The sequence below is a fragment of the Atractosteus spatula genome, chromosome 4 (genome assembly GCF_055471065.1).
Source record: "Atractosteus spatula isolate fAtrSpa1 chromosome 4, fAtrSpa1.hap1, whole genome shotgun sequence".
Lineage (NCBI taxonomy): Eukaryota > Metazoa > Chordata > Actinopteri > Semionotiformes > Lepisosteidae > Atractosteus > Atractosteus spatula.
Window position 1 is genome coordinate 44500194 of NC_142709.1, and position 23034 is coordinate 44523227.

Genomic DNA, 23034 nt, shown 5'->3' on the forward strand with positions numbered 1-23034 from the left:
CTATACATACAGTCCCTGGGGCCTATATGTAATAGAGATGTTTAATAACACAAGGCTTCTCGACATTAGTTGTCCACATGTTACTGATTTATCCTGCTCATATAAATTTGCTAAAAAAATCTACAAATCCAGGTTTTACATGTAAAATTCACAAACCAAGTTGAGAAACTGCCAATTCAGGCAGAGGAGGCTGTGTCCCACTTTCCATCTTTTTGTCCATTAATACTAATATATCAGTCTTCTTTGTTGTTCAAGCAGTGGGAATCAAAGATCTCTCCAAGGTGATAATTTCCTCTTTTACCTCTCCCTTCCACAGTTTCAGTAATCTTTCCATCTGTGGCTCTTTGAAAGAATTCATCATTTGAAGAAATGCATCAGAAAACTTCAACTTTGATCACACCTTCACTATTCTCCCTCACATGTAAAGATACATACTGTATGTGTTATTTTTCTGTTCTGCTTTTCAGCCTGCAATTAGTCTCCATTAACATTTGCAGCCTACACACTGACACTGCTCTTCACTCAAATTACAGTAAAAATGTATGCCAACTACAACAAATAATTTATTTAGAATAGTAATTTATACGCATTTTATACAGTCATCCTAACTAAAATTCAGGACTCATCTTTTGTAAGTGCCTTAGATCTCCTACTTTTTATTGAGCATCTTTCCATTAACAGTCACACATGCTACGTTATTGTATCAGATGATGAATTTATCATTAGTATATCAGACAGATGTGCCCTTGAGTTACATTCCCAAAAGGGCTTTAGATTTTTTAAACTTCATTAGTACTATAACATTGGAAAGTCCTACTGCGTTGAAACATGTTGTCCATTGTGTGCTCATGTCTGAATCGTATAATAATATTCAATTTTTCCTTGTGTAACCACACAAGGATTTAAACCACTTTTTAGACTGGAGGACTAATCAACCTAATATTTCTGAACTTCTTTTTGGGATGGTTTTTGCTTGTCTCATCTTTAAAGTGAACAGGAAATTCTCCATAAAAAGGACAGTGAGCTATGTATCATGAGGAAGACTTGACTATGACTCATGAGGTTGATACTCTCTTTTTTTCTTTTGCTCTGCTGATCTGCCCCTGAGCAACTCTGGTCTTTTTGACCTGTATGAATCACTTGTCCTCTGAGTATTTTGAGACGTGTTAAAGCCCACCCATTGAAGAAGATGTGGAATGTTGATGGCAAGCACAGATCCAAGGATCCTTCTTCATGTCTGTGGCTCAAACATCTCTATAGACTCCAGTGAATATGTGATTGTCTTTAGGTTTGTACAGTCTTACACAGAGTGCCCAATCACATCCAACAGTGAATGCTTTAGTTTAATATTCCCGATGAAAATGAAGGTCGCCCTAACCTATGATTGAATATGTTTGTTTCATAAAAGAAGGAGCCTGGACTCGCGTAACAGTTACACAAATACACTGTAAATTAAAACAGAGAGCTGAAAACACAGCCTTTAGAATCCAAACAAATTTTTGTGTTAATGCTCATCTTCACAAATCATCGACGAAACACTATTTGAAATATATGTTTCTTTTATTATTTTGTGAGATTTTTAAGGCATTTACACACAGGTTGCTTAAATTGTGTTAACAACCATACCTACATAGATATGAAACAATCAACTCAAATTTGCAAAGTTTGCATTAGACTCCTAGTTAAAATAAGCTTATATATGAGAATACATTTTTATACAAAGTCTACTATTCCTTAGAAAGATATAAAAGTATCCAAAGGAATAAACAAGGAAATGACAAAAAAAAGAAAAATTAAAGTATCTCTATACTTCTTGTTAGCATAATTCTAAAATTGTATAAAGACATATATATATATATATCATGTATATTGTAGGGTATCAAATCTGACCTGCCATCAAATTGTCCAGAGATTTGATCCAAACAATGGCCTTAAAGATTGTCTTGTATATGAAATTACTGATATTCTTACAATCTGAAGAGACCTGGGGGAGTGGGAAGTGTCATTGTATCAAGCCCATTTTACATTTAGCAACATATTGCAGCAAATATGTCCAACCCTGTAAGTGGAGGGCCACAGTGTAGTAGGTTTGACCGTCTCTTCAAATTATCATCACCTAAAGCAGGGGATCCCAATCTTGGTAATGGAGGCACACTCACCTGCTGGGTGTTGCTCCAGTCAAGCACTCAATTACACAATTGAAAACTTAATTAACTTAATAATAAGTATTAATATAATATAAATATAAGGTATTAATTTGATCTGTTTGACTCTTTTCAGCTCTTAATCATATTGGAGGACATCTTTTAACTATTGCATTTCATAAGTAAAATAAAATCCCAAACTTGGTATAAAATCCCAAAAAAGGTGGACATACAGTATCCAATCGAGAGACTAATTTGTTCAATTAAGGCTGTAATTACATGATTGAGCTCAGCTACATGAAAACCACCAGGTGTATGGTTCACCAGGACCAGGATTGGGGACCTGTGATCTAAAGGACTGGGAAAAAAATAAAAAAAACTGTTAAATTAAAACAATAATTAGTGAAACTGGGCAGAACACAACTGTGCTACAATGAAAACCTGCAGACACAGAAGTCATCTAGGACCAGAACTGGACATTCTTGTGTGGGACACACAGCAGACGTTGGAGAAAATATAATCATGCTTCCATCATATTTGTAAAACAGACTGACATCTGGTTGCTCCAACTCTCTCTTTGATTCACTACCTTTCCTCTTTCCACTATCAAGTATCTAATTGACAGAAGACAGGCAATACAAGAGGCAGTCCAGTACCTTGGTTGTGTGTAGTATAGACAGAGGATAGTCTATACAGGCCAGTATCTTGATGATGTTGAGTATAGACAAAGGACTGTTGGAGCAGTCCAGTACCTTGATGAAGTGCATGATAGATAGAGGACAAGTATTGGAAACAATTCTACAGATCTAAGTTGTGAACCACATAATCTTCAGATGGGGAGCAGTCATAGGCCAGGATACAAGTGATACATGCTGTACAGCCAGCAGGGCTGTATGAATGATGTTCTTGAAATGAGCCTGATGCACACGATAAAACCATGGAAATACAAGAGACTGTGGCTGTCCAGGCAACACTGAGCTAAATTAACTGAACATTCTGTTCAGTTTACACTGAAATTAAAGGCATGCTCTGTTGATAACAGAGCAATCTCAGTATTGCTGTGCTCTGCCTGTGTGTGCAGAAGGAATGATGCGAGTTGGTTACACCATCATAGTCTAGGGTATTCCCCTCCCCATATGGGTCAAAACATTTCCACCTGCCCACTGGCAAAGATGAGGCAGCAGTGGAAAGCCAGAGAATTTTGTTAGAATTTGCTAGTACTCCTACAGACTACTACTGGTACACTGGAAAATTTTGCTCTGGAAGCTCTGACAATCCCCCTATTAATTATTGTCACTGTATTGTTTCTCATATTCACTGTCTCCAGCATTGCTGGCTCAGCGGAAAGGTCTCTGTGTGTAGATTGCAGTGGAGTGCTGTACCACTCCACGTAAAACTCTACTGTGGTATCCTGTGTTAAATGGACAGTAAAGTGGAGCAGAAAACAACATCATAAAACCTTTGTAAAATACAGAGATACAGAGTTAACTGAAAAGCATTGTAAAGAAAAGTTAATGTGTATTATAAAAGAGAACTAACAGGATAAACTGTAGCATGAAATGTGAAATGTAAAATGTTACCACAACAATTTTTTTTTTATGAAGACTGGCAACTGTATTTATTTAATTGAAAAAAGGAACCTACAATAAACAAATAACACAAATGTTTTCCTAGGGTAGATTGAGAACACATTCAGCTGAATTTGATGCCTGTGACACCACTGCAGGGGAGAAAAACTATTATCAGCCTCTCTGCAGTGCCACACGTGCATCCTGTGGGTCTGCTCATGCCCTCCACTTGTCCAGGGGTATAATAGGTGGGCAATGAGCATCTTAGATCCACCACTGCATTGTATGAAGCACAGAGTCAGCCTTGTCAGATGCACAGCCCTCAATCCTAGCCCGGTCACACAATGACACGCTGGATGGGAAAAGCACTTTGGCACCCCAATGTTCCCTTCTTCCAACACTTAAAATAATAGACTCTGATGTCCCCCCCAAATGCCTCATAAGAGGGAAAATTGGATCTCTGTGCAACATGATCTGTGGTTCCATAGAAATGCTGCTAGCAGCGCAAAAGGATTGGTCTTCTGTCCAATGTGTATCAGCCGGTGAGAGCAGAAACCGACGCACACAGACATACAGGCTCATAAACACCCATCTTACCCCTACCCACATCTGTCCCCTTGCCCCCAGCCGGTTATTTGATCCTCTTGGCCACATCCAGGTAAGCAAACTCAATCTCGCGGTCAGCAGGGCAGGTGTTGATGAATTCCTCTCTCAGGTACGCATTTTTCAGGTAACGCCACACCCCCGTCATGTCCGCTGGGATCTCGAACTTCCGATATTTCCTGGCCACCACCTGGAAAAACCCCACAGGACTATAAGCATGACCAGGCAGGGAAACGCTCACGTTTGTATCTCTGCCTGGGTTTCACTTAATAGTTTCACTTTTATCATTTTTTTTAAACATTTGTAGGCTATCATAAATTTGGTTCTTTTTAGAAATTTTTATAAAGACAGGATCTTGGTTGTACGCAGTATAGACCAACAACAGGCAATAAAACATTGTAGCCTAATAATGTGCTATATAGACAGAGGACAGGCAATACAAGAGGCAGTCCAGTACCTTGGTTGTGTGTAGTATAGACAGAGGATAGTCTATACAGGCCAGTATCTTGATGATGTGGAGTATAGATGAAGGACAGATGGAGCAGTCCAGTACTGTACCTTGATGAAGTGCATGAGAGATAGAGGACCAGTTCAGTACCTTGATGATATGCAGTTTTGGTAGCAAGTTGCAGTCGGCAAGTGTAAGCTCATCTCCATCCAGGAAGCTGCGGGTGGATGGCCCCGGCTCCTCTGTGCTGTCAGCATCAATCTCTTCAGGCAGTGGAGTGTTCAGGTGGTCATCCAGTCGTCGCAGTGCCTTCAACAGGGCCTTTTCTAGGGCTTTTGAGGAACAAACAGGATAAGTCCACATAGAAGAACCACATTGCACTGTTAGTGCAACTCACTGGACTGGTAGACCAGTCTGCACTTTCAGCTTTGTATTGACAGTCAGACTCAAGCTGATGAATATATCCAGAGGGTCCAGTTTCTAACACCATCATTCTCATTTTTCATTTTCATTTTCATTTTTTTTCACAATGTAATGTGAAACCCCTTGAGATGCACCATCTCATTTTCAAGGGGGCCCTAGAATACATAAGCAATACTTAAACAAAAAATAAATAAACAAATTACAACAAAAAAGAAGAAAAAGTAAAATAACACAAAGATAGAAGAAAAACAAAAGTAAATAAAAATACAAACTATATAGATGCCATGCAAATGGAATAAATAATATCTGGAAATTAATAAGAGTAGAATTATTTCAAATACAAGAACCTTCAGTTTTTTTAAATACAAAATGAGTTTGTTTTCAAATACACAAATTAAACTCTGTGATCTTAATTCAGAGGGTAAGTTATTACAATCCATCAGAGCCTTATAGCTAAAAGCCGTCCTTTCAACCTCTTATTATACTTGGGAAACCATAAAATATCTTTTCTCTGATTATCTTTAAAAAATCCCCGTTATTTTTAACTGATGGAAGTTCTCTTAAATAAGTAGGACCACTTAGTTGAATATGTTTTCTTGAAATTAAGCAATAGTAAGTTCTATAAGGACATCCAAGAATAAATCAACATAGATAGTTACATCCAGGGTAGACAACTGAGTCTTAAATGTATTCCCATAACTTATATCACAATAGTCCAAGACAGGCAACAATAAATGGGATAGGGGTGTCTTTCTAATGTTTATTGTAAAACATGCATTAGACCTATAGAGTATACAAGGCTTATAATAATTTGATTTGTAAGATAATCAATGTGTTTCATAAAACTTTAATTTATGTCACTTCTCAAATCCAAGTACTTTATACAATCAGCCATTTCAAGTTATTTACCATTAGTTGTATAAATAACAAAAGCATCCTTTACTGTTCTCAACCTTTGTCTTGTACCAATTAACATGATCTCAAATCAGATTATTTGTAGACAACCACTTTTGCTCTAAATCAAAATCAGTTTGTAAAGAAACAGATTTGAGCTAGAGATGTAAAGCAAAGGATTATCTCCTTAGAAATGAAAGCTATTTTTTTACATAATAAGGATAAGTCATTTATACATAAAGAAAAAAGCAAAGGACCTAAAACTGAGCCTTGTGGGACACCTCTGTATAATTCAAGGATTTTAAATGTATACCAATCAATGCTTACACACTGCTGTTTATTACAGAGGTATGCATTAAATCAAGCCAGACACAATTTTTAATTTTCTTAAATGAATATCATGATCAACTAAATCAAAATGTTTGAAAAGTCGATAAAAATAGCTGCAGTTAACTTTAGGAAACAACCATGAAAGCTGTATGCTTTGCCCTGCTGACCACAAAAATCACTGTAATTCTCAGGTATTTAACTTTTCAAGAGAAAAAAACTTGTTTTCATTTGAACAACCCTCTCAGCAGTAGACTCTAGGGCTCTGTAGACATTCTGTTGACCTAGCAAAGAAGTGTGACAGTGCGGAGAGTAGTGCTGTGCCTCACAGCTCTAATATCTCCTTAATACATCTGAAATAACAACAATGTACATTTTGTGCCAGCTAAATCTTTTTGACATATCTCAGCTAGTTCTAATACAGTTTTACAGATCCATTATTGAGAGCTGCTTTAACTGCTTTAACTGTTCAGTTTGGCAATACACGTGCTCACTCCAAAGTCAAACTGCAGTGTGTCGTTTGCTCTGTGGAGAAGGTCATTGGTTATCATCTGCCCTCTACTGGCAGCCAATTGTACTGATGATTTGTACAATTCTACAGAACTACAGAAACTTCACCATGCTTGCGTCAACTCTGAGCTGAAACTTCTGCTCACTGTAACGGAGAGAACTAAATAAAGATATCAGTAATATGTATAATCATGAATATTTTTGAAAAACTAATACATTGCCAAATAAATTCCCAAATATCTGATTATCTTAAGGAGTTTAATTGATTATCACCATTTCAGTCTGGTTTACAACCAAACTATTCAACCACTATGGCATTAATGAAATGAACCAATGTCATTTACTCTTCTTCTGATGAAGGTAAATTAAGGAGTATTTCTGTTTTCCACAAAACCTTACTCACTGCATTGGTCAAACTGTTTCAGTGTACTGAAGACACCAGCGCATTAATTTGGTCTTATCCTGTTAAAATAAACGATAGTATTATTATTGAAGCTTCAATTGTTTTATTGCTATTACAGTATGAATCGAGCAGGTGTTTTTAAAAGATCCACTTTCATAGATTACAAGTCTATTACAATCTATAATAAAACTTCAGCCAATAATCAGAACTATAAGTTAATTGAGAGCTTGGGGAAGACCAGAGGACATTGCAGGTTGAACAATCACAGACTACAGCCCTGGAGCACAGAAGATCAGAACCTCACAACACCAGTGTCCAGCCCTGGAGTACAGCTGACTTGCCTGGTTCAAATGACCAAGACCTAATAACAGCCTCTCAGGTGCACACACATGGCCCTTACTGTCATTGGCATCTTTCCTGGTGTTCTTGATGTAGGCAGAGAACTTTGCAAAGACATCATTCCCTGCTGAATTGGACTCTGGGTGCTTTGCTGCCAGCTTTGGGTATCTATGAGTAATTAAACAAACAAGATTAAATTCTTCTTCTCAGGAGAATAATTAGTTAGAATGTCTTGACACATTAAAATCTAGAAAGAAAAGAAGAAAGACAGATTGACAGCAAGAGAAGGAGATTAAGCATATTGATATGTGAGAAAAAGACAGAAGAAAAAAGAGTAATACCGTGGAGGGACCAGTTTCTCCTCCAAGAACTCCTCGATTTTGTTAACATCAGTCTTCACCTCTCCATTAAAAGTCACAAATGGAGGGTTGGTCCCAGGAGCCAGGTCCTGTAGGTCAGCTGGCTTCCTATCAGAGACACATGGTGGTCATCTCTTCAACATTTAGGGACTCTGATCAACATACATACTGTATATATAAAGTTACACAGTGTCTAAATTCCCCATCTCCTACAGTGTTTTACAATTATTTATTGAAGTTGGTGGTCCAGTAGGTGGTGCTCTTCCCCCTGGACCAGAAATTAAAACCAAACCGATATGGTGCTGTAGGCTATTCATAATAACAGGAATGTCAATCCCAGGTTCCTGTTTAAAATTCCTCTGTGGATTTTCACAATCTGACCAGCCTATAGTAATCACGTGGGACGAAAAGCAGTATAAAACCACAATGAATTTGTGTTAAAACATACTTTTTTGCAGTGTTCTCCAATGGTTCAACCAATCAAAATGCACTTGTTCAGAATGCAGATTGAGTTCTACTGTACATGTTGTAGATTGGAGCCTGGTTTCATTAGCAGTTTGTGACCTGCAATCCCAGGTCAGGTAGTTTCAGTTGGCAGGACTTCTTAGCTTTTTGTGTAACAGTGACTCTTAAGACCTACCAGGGTCTGCAAACTTCCAGTGAGATACACATTGTAGAGCACACATGTTTGAACTGACAAATAGCTCAGATATACGAACAGAAGAAAGGTTATATACAGAAGGAGGCCATTTGGCCTATTTGGTTTATTTGGATGCTTATGAAATCCAGCTGTTTCTTGAATGAAGCCAGGGTATTGGCTTTAACAACATGGCCACATAGCTTTTTCCATACTCCCACAACTCTTTGTGTTAAGAAGTACCTCCTGTTCTCAGTTTTAAATGCACTTCCATGTAGTTTCCACATGTGATATTTGGTTCATGTTTCATTCATTCTGAAGAAATCTGCTGGGCTGACTTTGTCAATGCCTTTGAAGATTTTGAACATTTGTATCAGGTCTTCTCATAAAAGTTCCTTCAGCCTGTCAGTGTATGACATTTCCTTAATCCTTGGAATTTATCTGTTTACTCTTTTCTCTACTGATTCCAGAACAGCAGCATGTTTTCTATAATCAGGTGACCAAAATTGCACACTATATTCTAACTAGTGCATTACACAATTTTAATATAATATTCCTTGATTTGAATTCTACACTTTTAAATACATAACATTTTTCCCTTTCTACTGCTTCCCCATATTGTCTAGATAAATAATGTGTCAATATAATAAGTAGCCTCTTCTTGTTAATTTGCTGCATCTACAATGTTTACTAATTATTTAATAACAGTGCACTAGATTGACAGATACTCATATTACTTAAATAGTTCTACCAACATGAAAATGTGGTAAGAAAATATAATTGAAAATTAGTTTAAGTTCTATCAACACTTAATACCCCATGGGTTTCAATTAGTAAAAGAGGAATCCAGTGGTGAAGATGGGTTATAAAGCTATAATTCACACTACCTCAGGTATTGTAACTTCAATTGTAACATGATAACACAAGCTGCTGCTCAGTTTGTGGACATTCCAAGCCTGAGAATTGCTCCGGCCATCTGATCTCCACTCAAATGGGGCAGTTATTCCCCTTCATCTAGCAATTACAGCCATACTGGTATCTGGGACAGGGAAGTCCCTTTCTAAATCAACAGAAGAAATTAACAGAACAATTTTGAGATCTCTAGCACAGGGTTTTCCAATCCTGGCCCTGAAGAACCACACACTTGCTGGTATTCATTATAGTCAATTTACTTAAGTAAAAAAGTATGGATTTTGTTCTACTTTTGAAATGCAATATGAAAATTAATTAAATCAAACCTTTAACTGAAAAAATAAACACTTGTTTGGAATATGTGCTTTTTCTACTTCAAAGTGTTTTATTTTTATTTTACATATGAAATAAAATAGTTAAAGATTACCTCCAAAATGTTTAAAAGCTGAAAACAGTCAAACAGCTCTTATTAATATCAATTATTAAGTAAATTAAGCGTTCAATTCTGTAACTGAGAGCTGAGCTGGAACATAATTTTCTAACAAAAAGCAACATGTCAGACTTAAGGACTTAAGTGGTTGAGCCTGCAATGAGAGCTGCAATGCCAACAGGTCATCCAACCAGACAGGCTCTCACCTCTTCAGGTCAACAGTTGTGACGTTGAAAATGACACCTTTCAACCAGAGGATCATGAAGAGACGCTGGGAGAAGGGGCAGTTCCCGATGCTCTCCCCATCACTGCCAGCCTAGAATGAGAAAGAGGGCAGGGAGGGTTATGCAAACATTCTGATAGACTTGACTAGCCGCTCGCTGCACACAGACTCAGCAAGGTGTAAGGAACGGGTGAGTGGAGAGGGTGCAGACATTCCTGGCTAACTGAACAGTACAAACAGTAGTTGAAAGATGGATAGGCAGAAACAGAATGCAGAAACAAAAGAATGCTGACACAGACAGAGACCTGGGTGACACATCAGAGTGAAAGGACAAAGAAAATCACCTGTGGCCGGCAGTGCTTTCTGACACAAACACATGAGTTTATTTGCTTCCCACATAGACTCCTAGCATTGAAATCCCCCACTTATTAACTTCTTCACAGAAGACATATGAAAGAATACTATACAGCACAGAACTCAAGAGCAATTATAGCACAATAACAGAACAACTACAGTACAAAGGTAATATGCAGACACCATCATAGAGGTAGAGAAATGGGAGTGTTCTATTAGTCTGTTTTTAAATAAATAAAACAGAAAGTGCCATCTGAAAAAAAAACAATGCTGCATGAACACAAAATCTTACCTTTACAAAGAGCTCAATTTCTGGGAATCCAAACTTCTTCCCTGCTAAATCAAACCAGGCCATAGTGGCTGGTTGGCTAGCGGACAGTGGCTGTTTGTGCCCAGCAGCCCAGTGGCTTTGAGAGGGAGGCGCTTTGCATTCTAAAGCCATTGCAGGCTGTCCAGGGACAGCTGCAAGGCCAGAGCAGACAGAGGTGGCTGAAGGGAGGGGTTAGGGGTGTGTGGGTGGATGCATGTGAAGCTATTCAGGGCACCACAGATCCAAAGACAATGACCTACCAGCTCCTTGTGACAGCATTGTGCACCAATACAGAAGTCATTTGGATGTTGCTCTTTTAAGTTGTGTTCTTTTCTTTTGTAAGAAAAGCAAGTCATCCTCCTTCTGACAAGCACTTTAAATTATGCTACTTCCATTAAATGACTGAGAACCTCATTTCACCACTGGGGAAGAGAGTAAAGCTTAGGGTTTCTTTCTAATTAATGAAGTAAAAGTTGACAGTACTATTGACTGTTCTTTTTCAGAAAAAGGGAAAAAAATTAAATATAAAAAACAAAACTTGACTTCTGGAGCACTGGCTTCAAAATCATTCAAATTATGCAATGCGAAGCAGCCCATACATAGAAGCCTATACATACTGTAGAAGCTACAGTTCAGTTAGCAACTTGAGCTTGAAGTTTTATTGGGGAATAACACAAGAGAAAGTGTGCAACATGGGGCTGAAAAGTCATGTCCTCTTCTTTGTTGTGCTGTGTTGGTGAGGCTGGTTCTAGCTGGTGCTGAGCCTGCCAGTGCAGTCATCCACTGGCTGCAGCACAGTGCTGGAATCTGTGGTTCCTGTGCCCACACACTGGGGCTGGGGGCTTCTGACAATAGGCTCCCTGTACCCAGCAGAAAGTGGAATGCCAGGGTGAGTACTGTTCTGGAATGTTCTGTGGTGTTCTAGAGACTTGTTTTATTCAGCAGCATTTTGTAATGATCAGTTCTGCTCATTGAGCTTTAAACTTCATTCTTTCTGTGAAGTGCTGCTTTAAAGACTCCTTGCAGGATATCAGAAAATAGAAAATAGTTTATTTATTGGGCTAAATAGGAGTTTAAAACCATTTTTCTGTCGTGTTACCATTAAAGTGCTATTTTCATATGCAGTAGCTTTAAAAGAGCTGTATTTCACTACCCTTCTCTTCTTTGCTTATTTTTTGCTTCTTTGCTGTGATGTTCCTTTTTCTAATGGGAGTGATTCCATTGTGCCTTTTAATCAAAGAGTACTGCTTTAATGCAAATGTGTAGTAAGGTCTGGTGTTTCTTCATTCAGTCTGCACATGTTACTAAGAAACTCATATGAATAATGAAGGAGTTTTTAACAAAAGGAGATTTTTGCAAGTGTTTTTTTTTTCATGGTTGGGACGGTTATGTAGTGCTCAATTCCGGACCTGGGGTGCTATCTACATGGAGTTTGTATGTTCTCCCTGTGTTCATGTGAGTTTCCTCCAGGTGCTCCAGTTTCTTATTACAATGAAAAGATACAGTATATATGTATATCAATTGGCTTCTGGGAAAACTGGCCTTGGTGTGAGTGTTTGCATGTTTGTGTCATTAGATCAACTAGTGTCCCATCGAGGGCTTACCCTTGCTTGCAGGATAGGCTATGGCTCCCCATGAACTTGAATTGGATGGAGTGGATAGAAAATGGATGGATGCAATTTTAGCATGGTGTAATCGTAAAACCTGTCAAATGGGGAAATAAATTGTTCTCTGGTTCCTATCACTATTCTCATTTTTAGTGCCACACATATAAAATCCCACAAATGCTCTGGGATGGAGACAAAAAAAAGCCCAGAAGTACCTTCAGCCCTTAAACACATCCATCCATTCTCACAAACCTACTTATTCATGAAAGGAGGTGACACTCTGCCCTCTTGTGGAAATATCACAGAATGACAACTCAGTCTTACAGACCAGAAAGGCAGTACCAGTTGAACTTAAAGTAATGTGCATTATTGAAACTTCTCATGATCGGCTTGGATAGAAACAATATTGGAAGGATATTTTGAGCATGGCGTGACAGGGAGTTGTGGGGAGCAGAGAGCTGTGCAATCCTAAAGACTGACTCATCTGGGAGGGTGCTGGGAAAGGCTCATTGTACTAATAAGCATAATCTCCAATCTTGAAACATGGACCCCATACACTGACCTCCATCCCTCTCAATAGCACAGATTGAGCTCAAGCTGGAAGTCTGCAAAATAATCATGTATATATATATAGTAAATATACTTTATTTTTTTGAAAATTTGTTTACTTTGGATTAAGAAAATAAATTTAACCTTAAGTCATCTGACTTTAAAAAGCGCTTTAAGAATGTACTTCAGATAAAGTGGGATTCAGTTGATGCAGTAAAAATAGAGCTGACTGATTGATTAATTATCTCATTAGCAAAACTTTTCAGATCATCAGCTACTTCATCTCCTTCTGAAGATAAACAGCTTGTGTGTGTAATGTCTCCAGTAGCTAATGTGAGAATGTGTGCTTTATGGTAAACCTGTCTATGCTGTTTGTGTTTTTCTGTCAGTGGCTCAGAGGAAGAACATTATCAGCTACAAGTACAGTCAAAAGCATTGGCACCTCTTGTCTAAATTAAATGAATTGATCTGGGTGTAATTTGTAATACTGTACCTATTTGGATATACATGGATGAATTAATGAATATGTTGTTCAAATGAGTGGCAGTGCATATGTTTGTGACTGTATATTCTCCATTCATACCCACCCAGGTCCTGGCTGTAAACAGTTGGTAAGAGAGAATGTGCTGGTGATAAATCAGATGTGCTCAATCAGTTTTAGGTATTTATACAGTATGTACAAACATAGTATGGGATCCTTTATGTGCAGCAAAAAGTATGTAAAAACCAGCAATATTAACAGAGTTATTACAACCTGGGTTAAAACGGAACTGAATGTTGCACAGTACACTGCAATAAATGGTATTGACATGCTTGTATGCCTACTGAAAACTGGAGTGTTGAGTTTAAGAGGTGTACTAGTACAGTATTTATTAGTACACTGTTAGCAGTATAGTGTAGCTGGAAGGTCTGTGGTCTTGTGACTAGTTGTGGGTTCAGGTCCACACTGTTGTACCTTCAGTAAAGTGCTTTACCCTAGTCGCACCTGTCCACCCAGCTGTATAAGGGGGGACCAGCATTTCTGGGGGTGATTCCTAGGAGGGATCAGAAGTCGTGCTCCTAAGTTCATTTAATGCTATAGAAACCAGGACAAATTCTGGCTCAATGAACTGCTATGCCCAGGATCTGGAAACAATATTCCAATGTGCCATCCATCTATTTGCTAACTTCTTCTTCTAATTCAGTGTCACGGAGGAACCAGCGACCATTTACCCTGGTAAACAACAGGCACAAGGAGGGCACAGGATGCCAGTCCTGCACAGGGAAGATATACTCACACCAGAGCCAATTATCGCAGAAGCCAATTAACCTACCAGTATGTTTTTTGACCACCGGAAAGAACTGGAGCACCCAGAGGAAACCCACATGGACAAAGGGAAGAACATACAAACTCCACGCAGATAGCAACCCAAGTTCACAATGCAGGGCCCCGGCACTGCAAGACAGCACTTCTATCCACTGTGCCTCTGCCAAGTATCAGTATTCTGTTATTTCACTGCAGTGCAAGTGTGGCAGCACAGAACGCTTATCCCCTCATACCCCGCTGCCTGCCACCCACCCTACAGCATTGTGAGGGTGTTAATCTGATTAGAGGTTTGAAGTAGGAATGCAGAGCTACCTAGAGATTAGCCGACTGCAGCTCCATCCCCCCTTCCCGGGAGAGAGAATAGGGAAGTGTGTACCTCCAATCTACTTTGTTTTTTTAATATGTTATTCAGAATTCACAAACAAGTACAATGCAGTACAAAACACTACGTTACAGTTATATGTCTATACCTCTAATTAGTCACTAAGTGCCATCCAAATAAACAAGAGTCTCTATTCGTGGTCTTGGACTATTATGTGGTCGTCTGATTTGTATTGATGTAGCCCAGTTCTTATTTGCTGGATTGAACCTTTATTAGCTTAATTGCTCAAGATTAATGCCACTTTAAGTCACTGAATGAAAACATTTATAAAACCTGAAAGACAGGGTTTTTCAGGATCAAAACTGGAGAGCTCTGTCCTGAACTTCCAAACAGACTACTGATTAACTGCACAATAATTTTTGAAAAAATCACTATATGTTTCAGTGGTAGACTGATGTCGCGACAGGGTTTAATTGCGGCCACCACTAATTATGAAGCAAGGAGAGTAGCTGCAAAAGTCAAGGGTAACAGCAATCATACTTGACCACAGTTCTGTGGTACTGTGGTATGGATCTGCAGTTCTCATACTAGAGTCCAGGATAAATTCATTTTGAGGTCCACATAGTCTCCAGAACATCAAAGATTATCTTCCATCATCCCTGAGAAGAAACATTCCTATCTCTGTGACTCTGAACATTCACCTTATAACTCTTTAACATATGCAAATTTGTATCATGCAATGCTGCTTTTAATATCTTATTTTTTATATGTAGCCTTCTCTCCCAAAAGCAACCATCTTAAGGTCTGTTTTCAAAAGTAAATCTCAATGACAAGCTAAAGAATAGAACTGCGGCTCAGGCATGGATGGTTTTGTTTTAACAGTTACTGCCTTTTATATATATGTACTAGCAAATTTGCTAGAATTGAAAACAGATGTTGGTGAATGAAGTCAGTAGAGCTTTTATTTTGCAAAGGAGTATTATTCTTTGGATAAAATCTGGATTGTATAATATTAGATTTGTGGTTAAAATTGGATTTATATCGGCTTTGTTATTTCTGTATGTCAGTTTGACTTGAGAGGCATCCTGTTTGAAAATGATGAGTAGAAAAAGAAGGGCACCGCTCATCCTGGGGTGTCTGGGAATCCTGGGTGGGGAGAATAGTCAAGTGGTTCCAGGCACCCAATGGGAACCCAGATACATAAGGCACTTTTATTTTTTCTGTCCAGAGCACAGCCAGCACAGAGTCTTTAGCAAATCTGACAGGCCTTTGCACGGGGGCTCTGACACTGAATAGACAGTCCATATGCAATGTGAACAGACACCATGCACAATATATGCTTAACACCCCCCATAGGCAACTCCTACTATTACCATGTCAAAATGCCCCTTATGTTAGCATTAAACACCAACACCCCAATTAAAGCAAGTCTTTTGGGCTTTGAGTTAGTACTTAAGGGAAATGAATGGAAGGATCTAAGTGAGGAAAAGCACCTGTATTTGCATTGTATTTGTAGATAAAGCAATGTATTTGCGTTTGACCTTCAGTGGAGTAAAAAAAAAAGAAGGTACTTCTCCTCTCGCAGGTCTAAAATAGGCTGTTTTTACCAAAACATATACTTTCCTTTTCTTCTTCTGCCGCACAAAGAGTTTGTTTGTCGAAAAGCTTCAAAAGGACCGAAAGAAGGCATTAAAACATTTTTCCCCAAGCTTAAAACATCCAGCTTGGTGCTGGGCCATGTTATTAAACAGGGATTTCGTCCTGCACTCTAAAGTATTGGTCCATGTTACTCCCACAAACACCAGTATTGGCTTCTCTGTGAGAATAGCTGCATGGGGTCCAGGCCCTGCTATAGGTCTCCAAGAGTCTGCGTAGCAAGGCAATGACTGATATAGTTCAATCCCAGAGACTAGTCAGAGCCATGAGGCTGAACACTCAGTTTTTAAACAACATATCCCTTTTACATTCAATTTCTCCACTATGTTTAATTACATTTTTAATACTAAGTGGCTTGCAACTCCAATGAGAAAGACATGTATTACTACCAAGAAGAGCATTACTTATGTTAAAATGTATAACTTTAAGGAGCACTGAGACAACGCATAGCCCAGTCGACTCTTGGTAGCAGTGTATTTTAACTCCTGTGTGAAAAAAACCCCGATAACCATAGCAGCCCAGCTCCAAGAAACAGGGTGCACTGTAGGATCCTACCAGAGCAAATGAAGGCAAAGCCTTTGTCTCAGCTTTTGTGAAAGCATACCGCACTGCATTTGTAAGGTCTGGTTGAAGCTTTCCAGTAGTCGCTTAGAAGATGTAATTTAGTTTGACTTTTCTACTTTGAACTGTGTTTTAACATACTGCACTTCTCTATGCTTGATTGTGTCATGACCACCAGCCAGTGGAGATCATCTCGCAAAAGAGCTGACCAGTACCAGTAGCGGGTTAATAATAACAAATGCTGCCACACGTGTTAATCCATCAGCACACGCTCCACTGTGCGGCGAGCAGCACTATTTAAACCTTCTCAACCCGCTTCCCGCTGCTCGGTATTGAATATTCACCTCGTGAGCTCTACCCAGCGTTTACTATACCTTTTGTTTTCCTGGATTATCGACTACCCTTTTCGTCTTCGGTCTTCGGATTTTGCCTTGCTCCTCGGATTGTTTGCCACCAGTGTCTTTTACGGATTTCGACCTACCTTCCTCCTTTTGACCACGATTCTGCCTCACGACTTGGATTGTTAGCCACCAGTGTCTTTAACGGATTTTGACTTACCTTTCTCCCTCTGACTACGATCTGGCTCCTAACTTTGGATTGTCAGTTGCCGTGACTCCCACCTACTCCTGCGTCTGCATAGGATCCCTATCTCCTCTCCAGAGCAGCGTTACAGATTTTGTCTTTCAGTGCTTTTTTACATTTGTGCTTTTTTAGATTTCGTTCTGCTTTTATCATGAAACTTCACAGGATACTTGTATAAGATCTGTTCTAAAGTCGTATCTATTAAATACTCTAGTTCCAACTTCAGGGCCTATCAAGCTTAATTTTTTCAGGTGTATAGTATGACAGTCAGCTGAGAATCTGGGACAGTGTTCACTCAGAAAACAATATCATATTGCTTGTCTTTTTCATTCCTTTTAAAGTCTTTAACTTCTATTTAATTCTTCTATGTAAAATAGAAGTTTGATCAACCACAGTGACTGCAGAAAGCTTGAAGGAGTTGCTCCCCATTCTAAGTCCAGGCATAAAGGTGAAAATTGGCATCATGGGTAGCTGGGAACTAGCAGGCTCTGGTGCCTCCTTGTAAACTGGGTTAGTGCCTAATCAGCTGAATATTGCTGCCCTCTAATTAAGACTCTTATTGGCTGTGCCAGCTGTTTGTGGGTGGGCTGGGAGCTATTTAAAACTCTGGTAGCTAGACTTTGGGTGCAGATGCTCATCCCTTCTTGGTAAATTAAAGGAGGCTGCTGAGCTGATGTGCACAGACAGAAACACACTCTGCAGGGTGTGGAGTGCAAGGCAGCCAGGCTTGACACCCCCACCCCCTGCTCAGAGCTCCTGCAGCCTCCACACTGCTTCAGACATGTCTAGCTGACAGATAGAAAGGAAGGGAAAGAAAGAAAATAATTCTTAGAAGAATTCAGATTGATGAGATGAATGTGGTGAATCTTCATTTTCTAAAAAACGGTACTTATTAAATACACCAACACTTGTCAGGACATATGATTTTTATGAAAAATATTTCTCCCATCCCTTTCTCATTATCTCTTTAAATTTGAATATTTATCAGCTTTCACTCTTTGGTATACTTTTATTCAACAGACACAGATATGGATTTATGTAGGGAAGACCTTGTTTAACTAATTTTGTGGAATTCTTCCCAGCTTAATGGTTGAGGTCCAAACTCTGGGTTACGTTTGATTCACTTAGCTGCCAAGCCTTCAAGATGGGCCAAATAGTCCCTCTTATTCTTATAAACAGAGATTACTGTGTTACAGATAACATTCCCAGCACAATATATAATAATGGTTCACTTCTTGCATTTTCTTTAAGAGTGTGCTTGACACCTTGTAGACCAGCGCTATCCAATCCTGGTCCTGGTGAGTGTATCTGTGGGTTTTCATTCCACAATATCTCTTAACAGGCCAAACCAGTTGGATACTAGCTTAACTGGACCAATTTAACAGCTTCTACCAACGCTTCAGGTTCTGCTGTTTTAAACAGACCTTGAAATCCTGCAGACACACCAGCCCCCCAGGACTAGGATTGGGAAATCCATGCTGTACACTATTTCCATTGGTCACTATAAGCACATTTTACACATTTTGTGAGTACTTGTATGTAGATGTGGTTCCATTTAGGTCACAGGTTTCCTCTTCTTGGGTATTCCAGGCTCTTACCTGGTAATCACGCTAAAATACTGTATGTCTTTAGCTTTACCTCTTGCTGCGACAGAAACATGTTTCGTATGTTAACTTATGCTACAACATTGGGAGAATTCACATTCCCTCCTCTGGCACCACTGGATCCTGTCCTGTCTGAATCATTATTCGTGTGGATTCCTCCACCAGGATTCATGTTACACATATTTGTGTGGATCCATCAATGATGGGTTTGGTGAAGGGATGGATTTTGACTTATAAGTCAGTGTCCTTGTTCTCAGTATTTTCATCATAGTTATTTTACTATATTTCAGGGGTTCTTTGGTAGAAACTCAGAAGAGAGTTTCAATTGTGGGATTCTCCAGCAACACCCCTGTCCTTCACTCTTCATCTCTCTCCACCTGTGTGTGTGTTGGTGTGAAAGTGAGAATATGTGTGCTTGAATAAGTGCAATAGACTGGATTGACCTTGTGCTGTGCTGTCTCTAATGCTGACACTCTGTGGCTGGGTCAGTGGCTTATCCACCTGTAGGTGTTAGGCTATGAGTGTCTCCCAGTTACTGTAAATCTGACACACAGATTGACTAAGCTCCTGTCTCTGGCCGTAGTCATGGCTGTCAGTTGCCAGGGTGATACGGGCACTCATTTTATTGCAATTTCAGGCAATATGGAGTGAAGAGGTTCTTCTCAAACATTTTTTTCTGCACACTTTCATGTCTCTCCAAGAATTAGAATCTAGTATGTTTTGGATATGACCAATATTCAAATGGAAATAAAGAAATACATTTTTACTTGAAAGGTTAAAAGTTCAATTGTGACCTGGCCTATTAGTTTCTATGTTCTCCCTGTGATCGCATGTGTTTCCTCCCTTAGACGAAAGACATACTGGTAGTTTAATTGGCTTGTGGGAAAAAAGGCCCTCATATGAGTGTGTCTGCGTTTGGTTTGCTATGGAATTATGTCCTGTCCAGGGTGTACCCTGCCTTGTGCCTATTGCTTGCAAGGACTGGCCAAGACCATGAATTAGATGAAGCAGTTAGAAAATGAAAGGATGGGTGGATGAAGTGCAGCCCCACCTAGGTCATAATCTCATAAGATGGATAGAAATAAAACATTGTGATAATTTGCTGCAGCATTAAGGAGAGCAATATATATCCTGAAAGGAATAAGCTAGAATCAGACCACTAAGTTTGACTCACTTGAAGTTGTTGTTTGCAGAAGTATTAAAACTGCATTTGAAAATGAGGCTAACGATGAGAAAAATATACTTTTTTTAATTTACAAAACTTTGATGTTGTGTTGCTATTTGCTGTCACTGGAACTGTTATTTCTGGTACGACACATCTAAATCAGAGTGCCTTGGCTTTAAAAATGCTGTAATCAAGCTACATACTGTACTGTAACTACATGAACCTTCTCATTAAACAAGTGGTGTGATATAATCTCTGGTTTACAGCACATAGTGATTCACATTTGGTGGTTAAACATGCACTATTTCTCTTCTGATGAAGCACAATCCTTTGCAGGCATCAATGAGTGAGCTGACAGCCTTTTGTAATGAACACTACTCAGCATTCACTTTAAAAAAGCAACATTCCATTATTTACAGTAAATATTGAAATTCAAAAGCAATGGTTTCACACACACCAAACATACCTGGATTTCTTCAGCTAAGTGCACTGCTTTGCAAAGAAATACATATCACAGAAATAATATACAGAACACAATGCATTTTTGGGATATGTATGAGGATTAAATGTTCATGAAATAAGCTTATTTCGAAACATCCCACAGAGAGCTAATCCTGGTAGCCCAGAAATTGAAGTGTTGCTAGAAATAGTTTTATAAAATGTCCATCAGGAGATTAGTAACATTACTGTAGTAACACTAATGTGTGTTAAAATAGTGAGTGGGTCTTTTCACTCAGATTGAATGTCTCTGAACTCAACCAATACCCACAGTTATATACCCCTGTACCTAAGGCCTGGTTATGGGGAGACCATTAGCTACTCAGAACAAATTTAACTCCTGAATACTTTAGACAGATTTCACCCACCAGTACTCTGGTGGAAAGATTCAGGTCTTGGAAAAATTAATTTTAATTTATAACAACCCAAAATAAATAATTTGCAAATGTACACTGTACTTAATACTTTAATCACAACATTTTAACTCTTCTGTTAGAAATTAATGTCAATGATCTTTTCATTAAACAAGTGACTTCAAAATGCAGACATTGTGCAAAGACTACTAACCCATCACATTTGTTATCTGCAAAGCAACATACACTAATAATTGACCCTGCCTTGCTCAACATTGCGAAAAAATAAAGGTTTTTCAAAGCAATTATGAAAGAAAATCCTAATTTTATCCATACATACTAGTGCCATACTTGTGTTATACTCAAGCAAAGATTACAGGTAATATCACTGTCCTAACCAATTAACTGCAATTACGTATAAATACAAAACCTATTGTTTAACTGGAAACTCCTACTTTTTTTCTAAAATAACAATACAGAGCCCGCTGTTCTAAAACCCAGCATTTGAATACACTGCAGCCCACCACCCTAAGACTAAGCTATTAAACACATTGCAGATCTTTGCCCTAGTGCTGGATTGCTAAACACACTACAGTGCAGCTCTCTAAAGCTGAGGTACTGCTTTAATACTGTGCTACTAAATACACAGCAGCAAAACACTTTAACACTAAACTGATTAAGAAAACACTACATTCTACTTTTTAATGTTGAGTGGCTGAATACCATAGGTAGCTGGATACTGCTCACACCTGAAGAGGGCTTCACAGCCGAAACAATGTATTTTCTCTCTTCTCTTTTCAGCATGGAATAAACCCATTGTTGTTCCTTTGAATACCATAAGGCCTACTTACATTATAACACTGTGCTAACCATGGTATAGCCTACAAATCAAACACAGAGCAATCCAGCACTCTTAATTACTGAAGCACTCAAATTCTCTGCCTTGTACAATAAACCTTGTGCTAGCAATGTTGATGCGATGTCAGACCCTCACGGAAAATAAAAATGGTACTACCTTGACATACAGTGAGATGTCATACTCCTGAGGTTCAGAACCACTCTCCTCCCTGAATGTCCCAGGACCTATCGCTGCTTCCTGGTTTGGTGCCTCCAGAACTGCTTCTCCCTCAACAACCTCTTCCTTCTTCCTTGGTAGACCATTATCTTCCACCTCCTTCTGGCTTTGTTCTGCAGTAGACCCAGCCTCGGCCTCGACCTCGTCCTCACAATCACTGCTTGACTCCTCACTGCTGCTGCTGCTTTCCTCCACTGCTTCCCCCACTCCCTCCTCTGTCTCTCTGGGCTCCCTCTTCCCTCTCTGCAGGTATTCTTCCTGCTCAGTCTTCACCTCTCCTTCAGTCCCCTGCTTCTCTCCTCTCTCTTGTCCACCTGGGATGCCGGAGGCTTCCAAGATGGTATCAGGTGTGGCAGCAGTAGGCCCAGCCTCCTCTTCCTGTGTATTTCCACCATTAGTCACCTCTCTCTCTAAAGAACCAGTGCTCTTCTCCATTCCTTCCACTGTCTGTTCTGCTTCTGCTGTTGTCTCATCCTCCAGTCTCTCCCCCTCTTCTTCTGTGCCCTCTTTCCCATTGGGAGTTTTGTTTTCTTCAGTGGGTGCACTGCCTTCTTCACTCTCCTCGGCTAGACAAGGACTCTCGTCCTGTGCCTTCTCTCTCACCTTCTCCCCTGCCAAACTGTCCTGCCACGCCTTCTGCTCCCCAGTGCTATTGGTCAGGTCTCCATTGAGAAACTCCGACTTGGGCCCCATGGTGGCCACATCATTCTCAGTCTGGGCCATATTGCTGGGATACTGTGTCTTTCTGCGTGTGTGTCTGTTATAATCTGCTTGGTCAGTGTAAGTGGTAATATGCTGGTCTGTTTGTCTTCTCTGGCTGTTTCTCCGACTCCTGCCAGTGTTTCTGTGTCCCTGTGGTTACTGTGGCTTTC

The 23034-nt window shown here is 39.4% G+C and overlaps 1 protein-coding gene across 1 annotated transcript; it reads right to left on the reverse strand.

The window, feature by feature from the left end:
* Positions 1-1541: 1541 nt before the first annotated feature.
* On the reverse strand, positions 1542-23012 carry LOC148836369 (chloride intracellular channel protein 5). The gene is made up of 6 exons (XM_088913328.1): positions 22103-23012; positions 10204-10313; positions 8001-8126; positions 7721-7827; positions 4914-5095; positions 1542-4505 (listed from the first exon to the last, which is right to left on the reverse strand). Exons 1-6 carry the CDS (start codon positions 22883-22885, stop codon positions 4344-4346), a joined length of 1470 nt encoding a protein of 489 aa, XP_088769454.1. The 5' UTR covers positions 22886-23012; the 3' UTR covers positions 1542-4343.
* Positions 23013-23034: the final 22 nt, after the last annotated feature.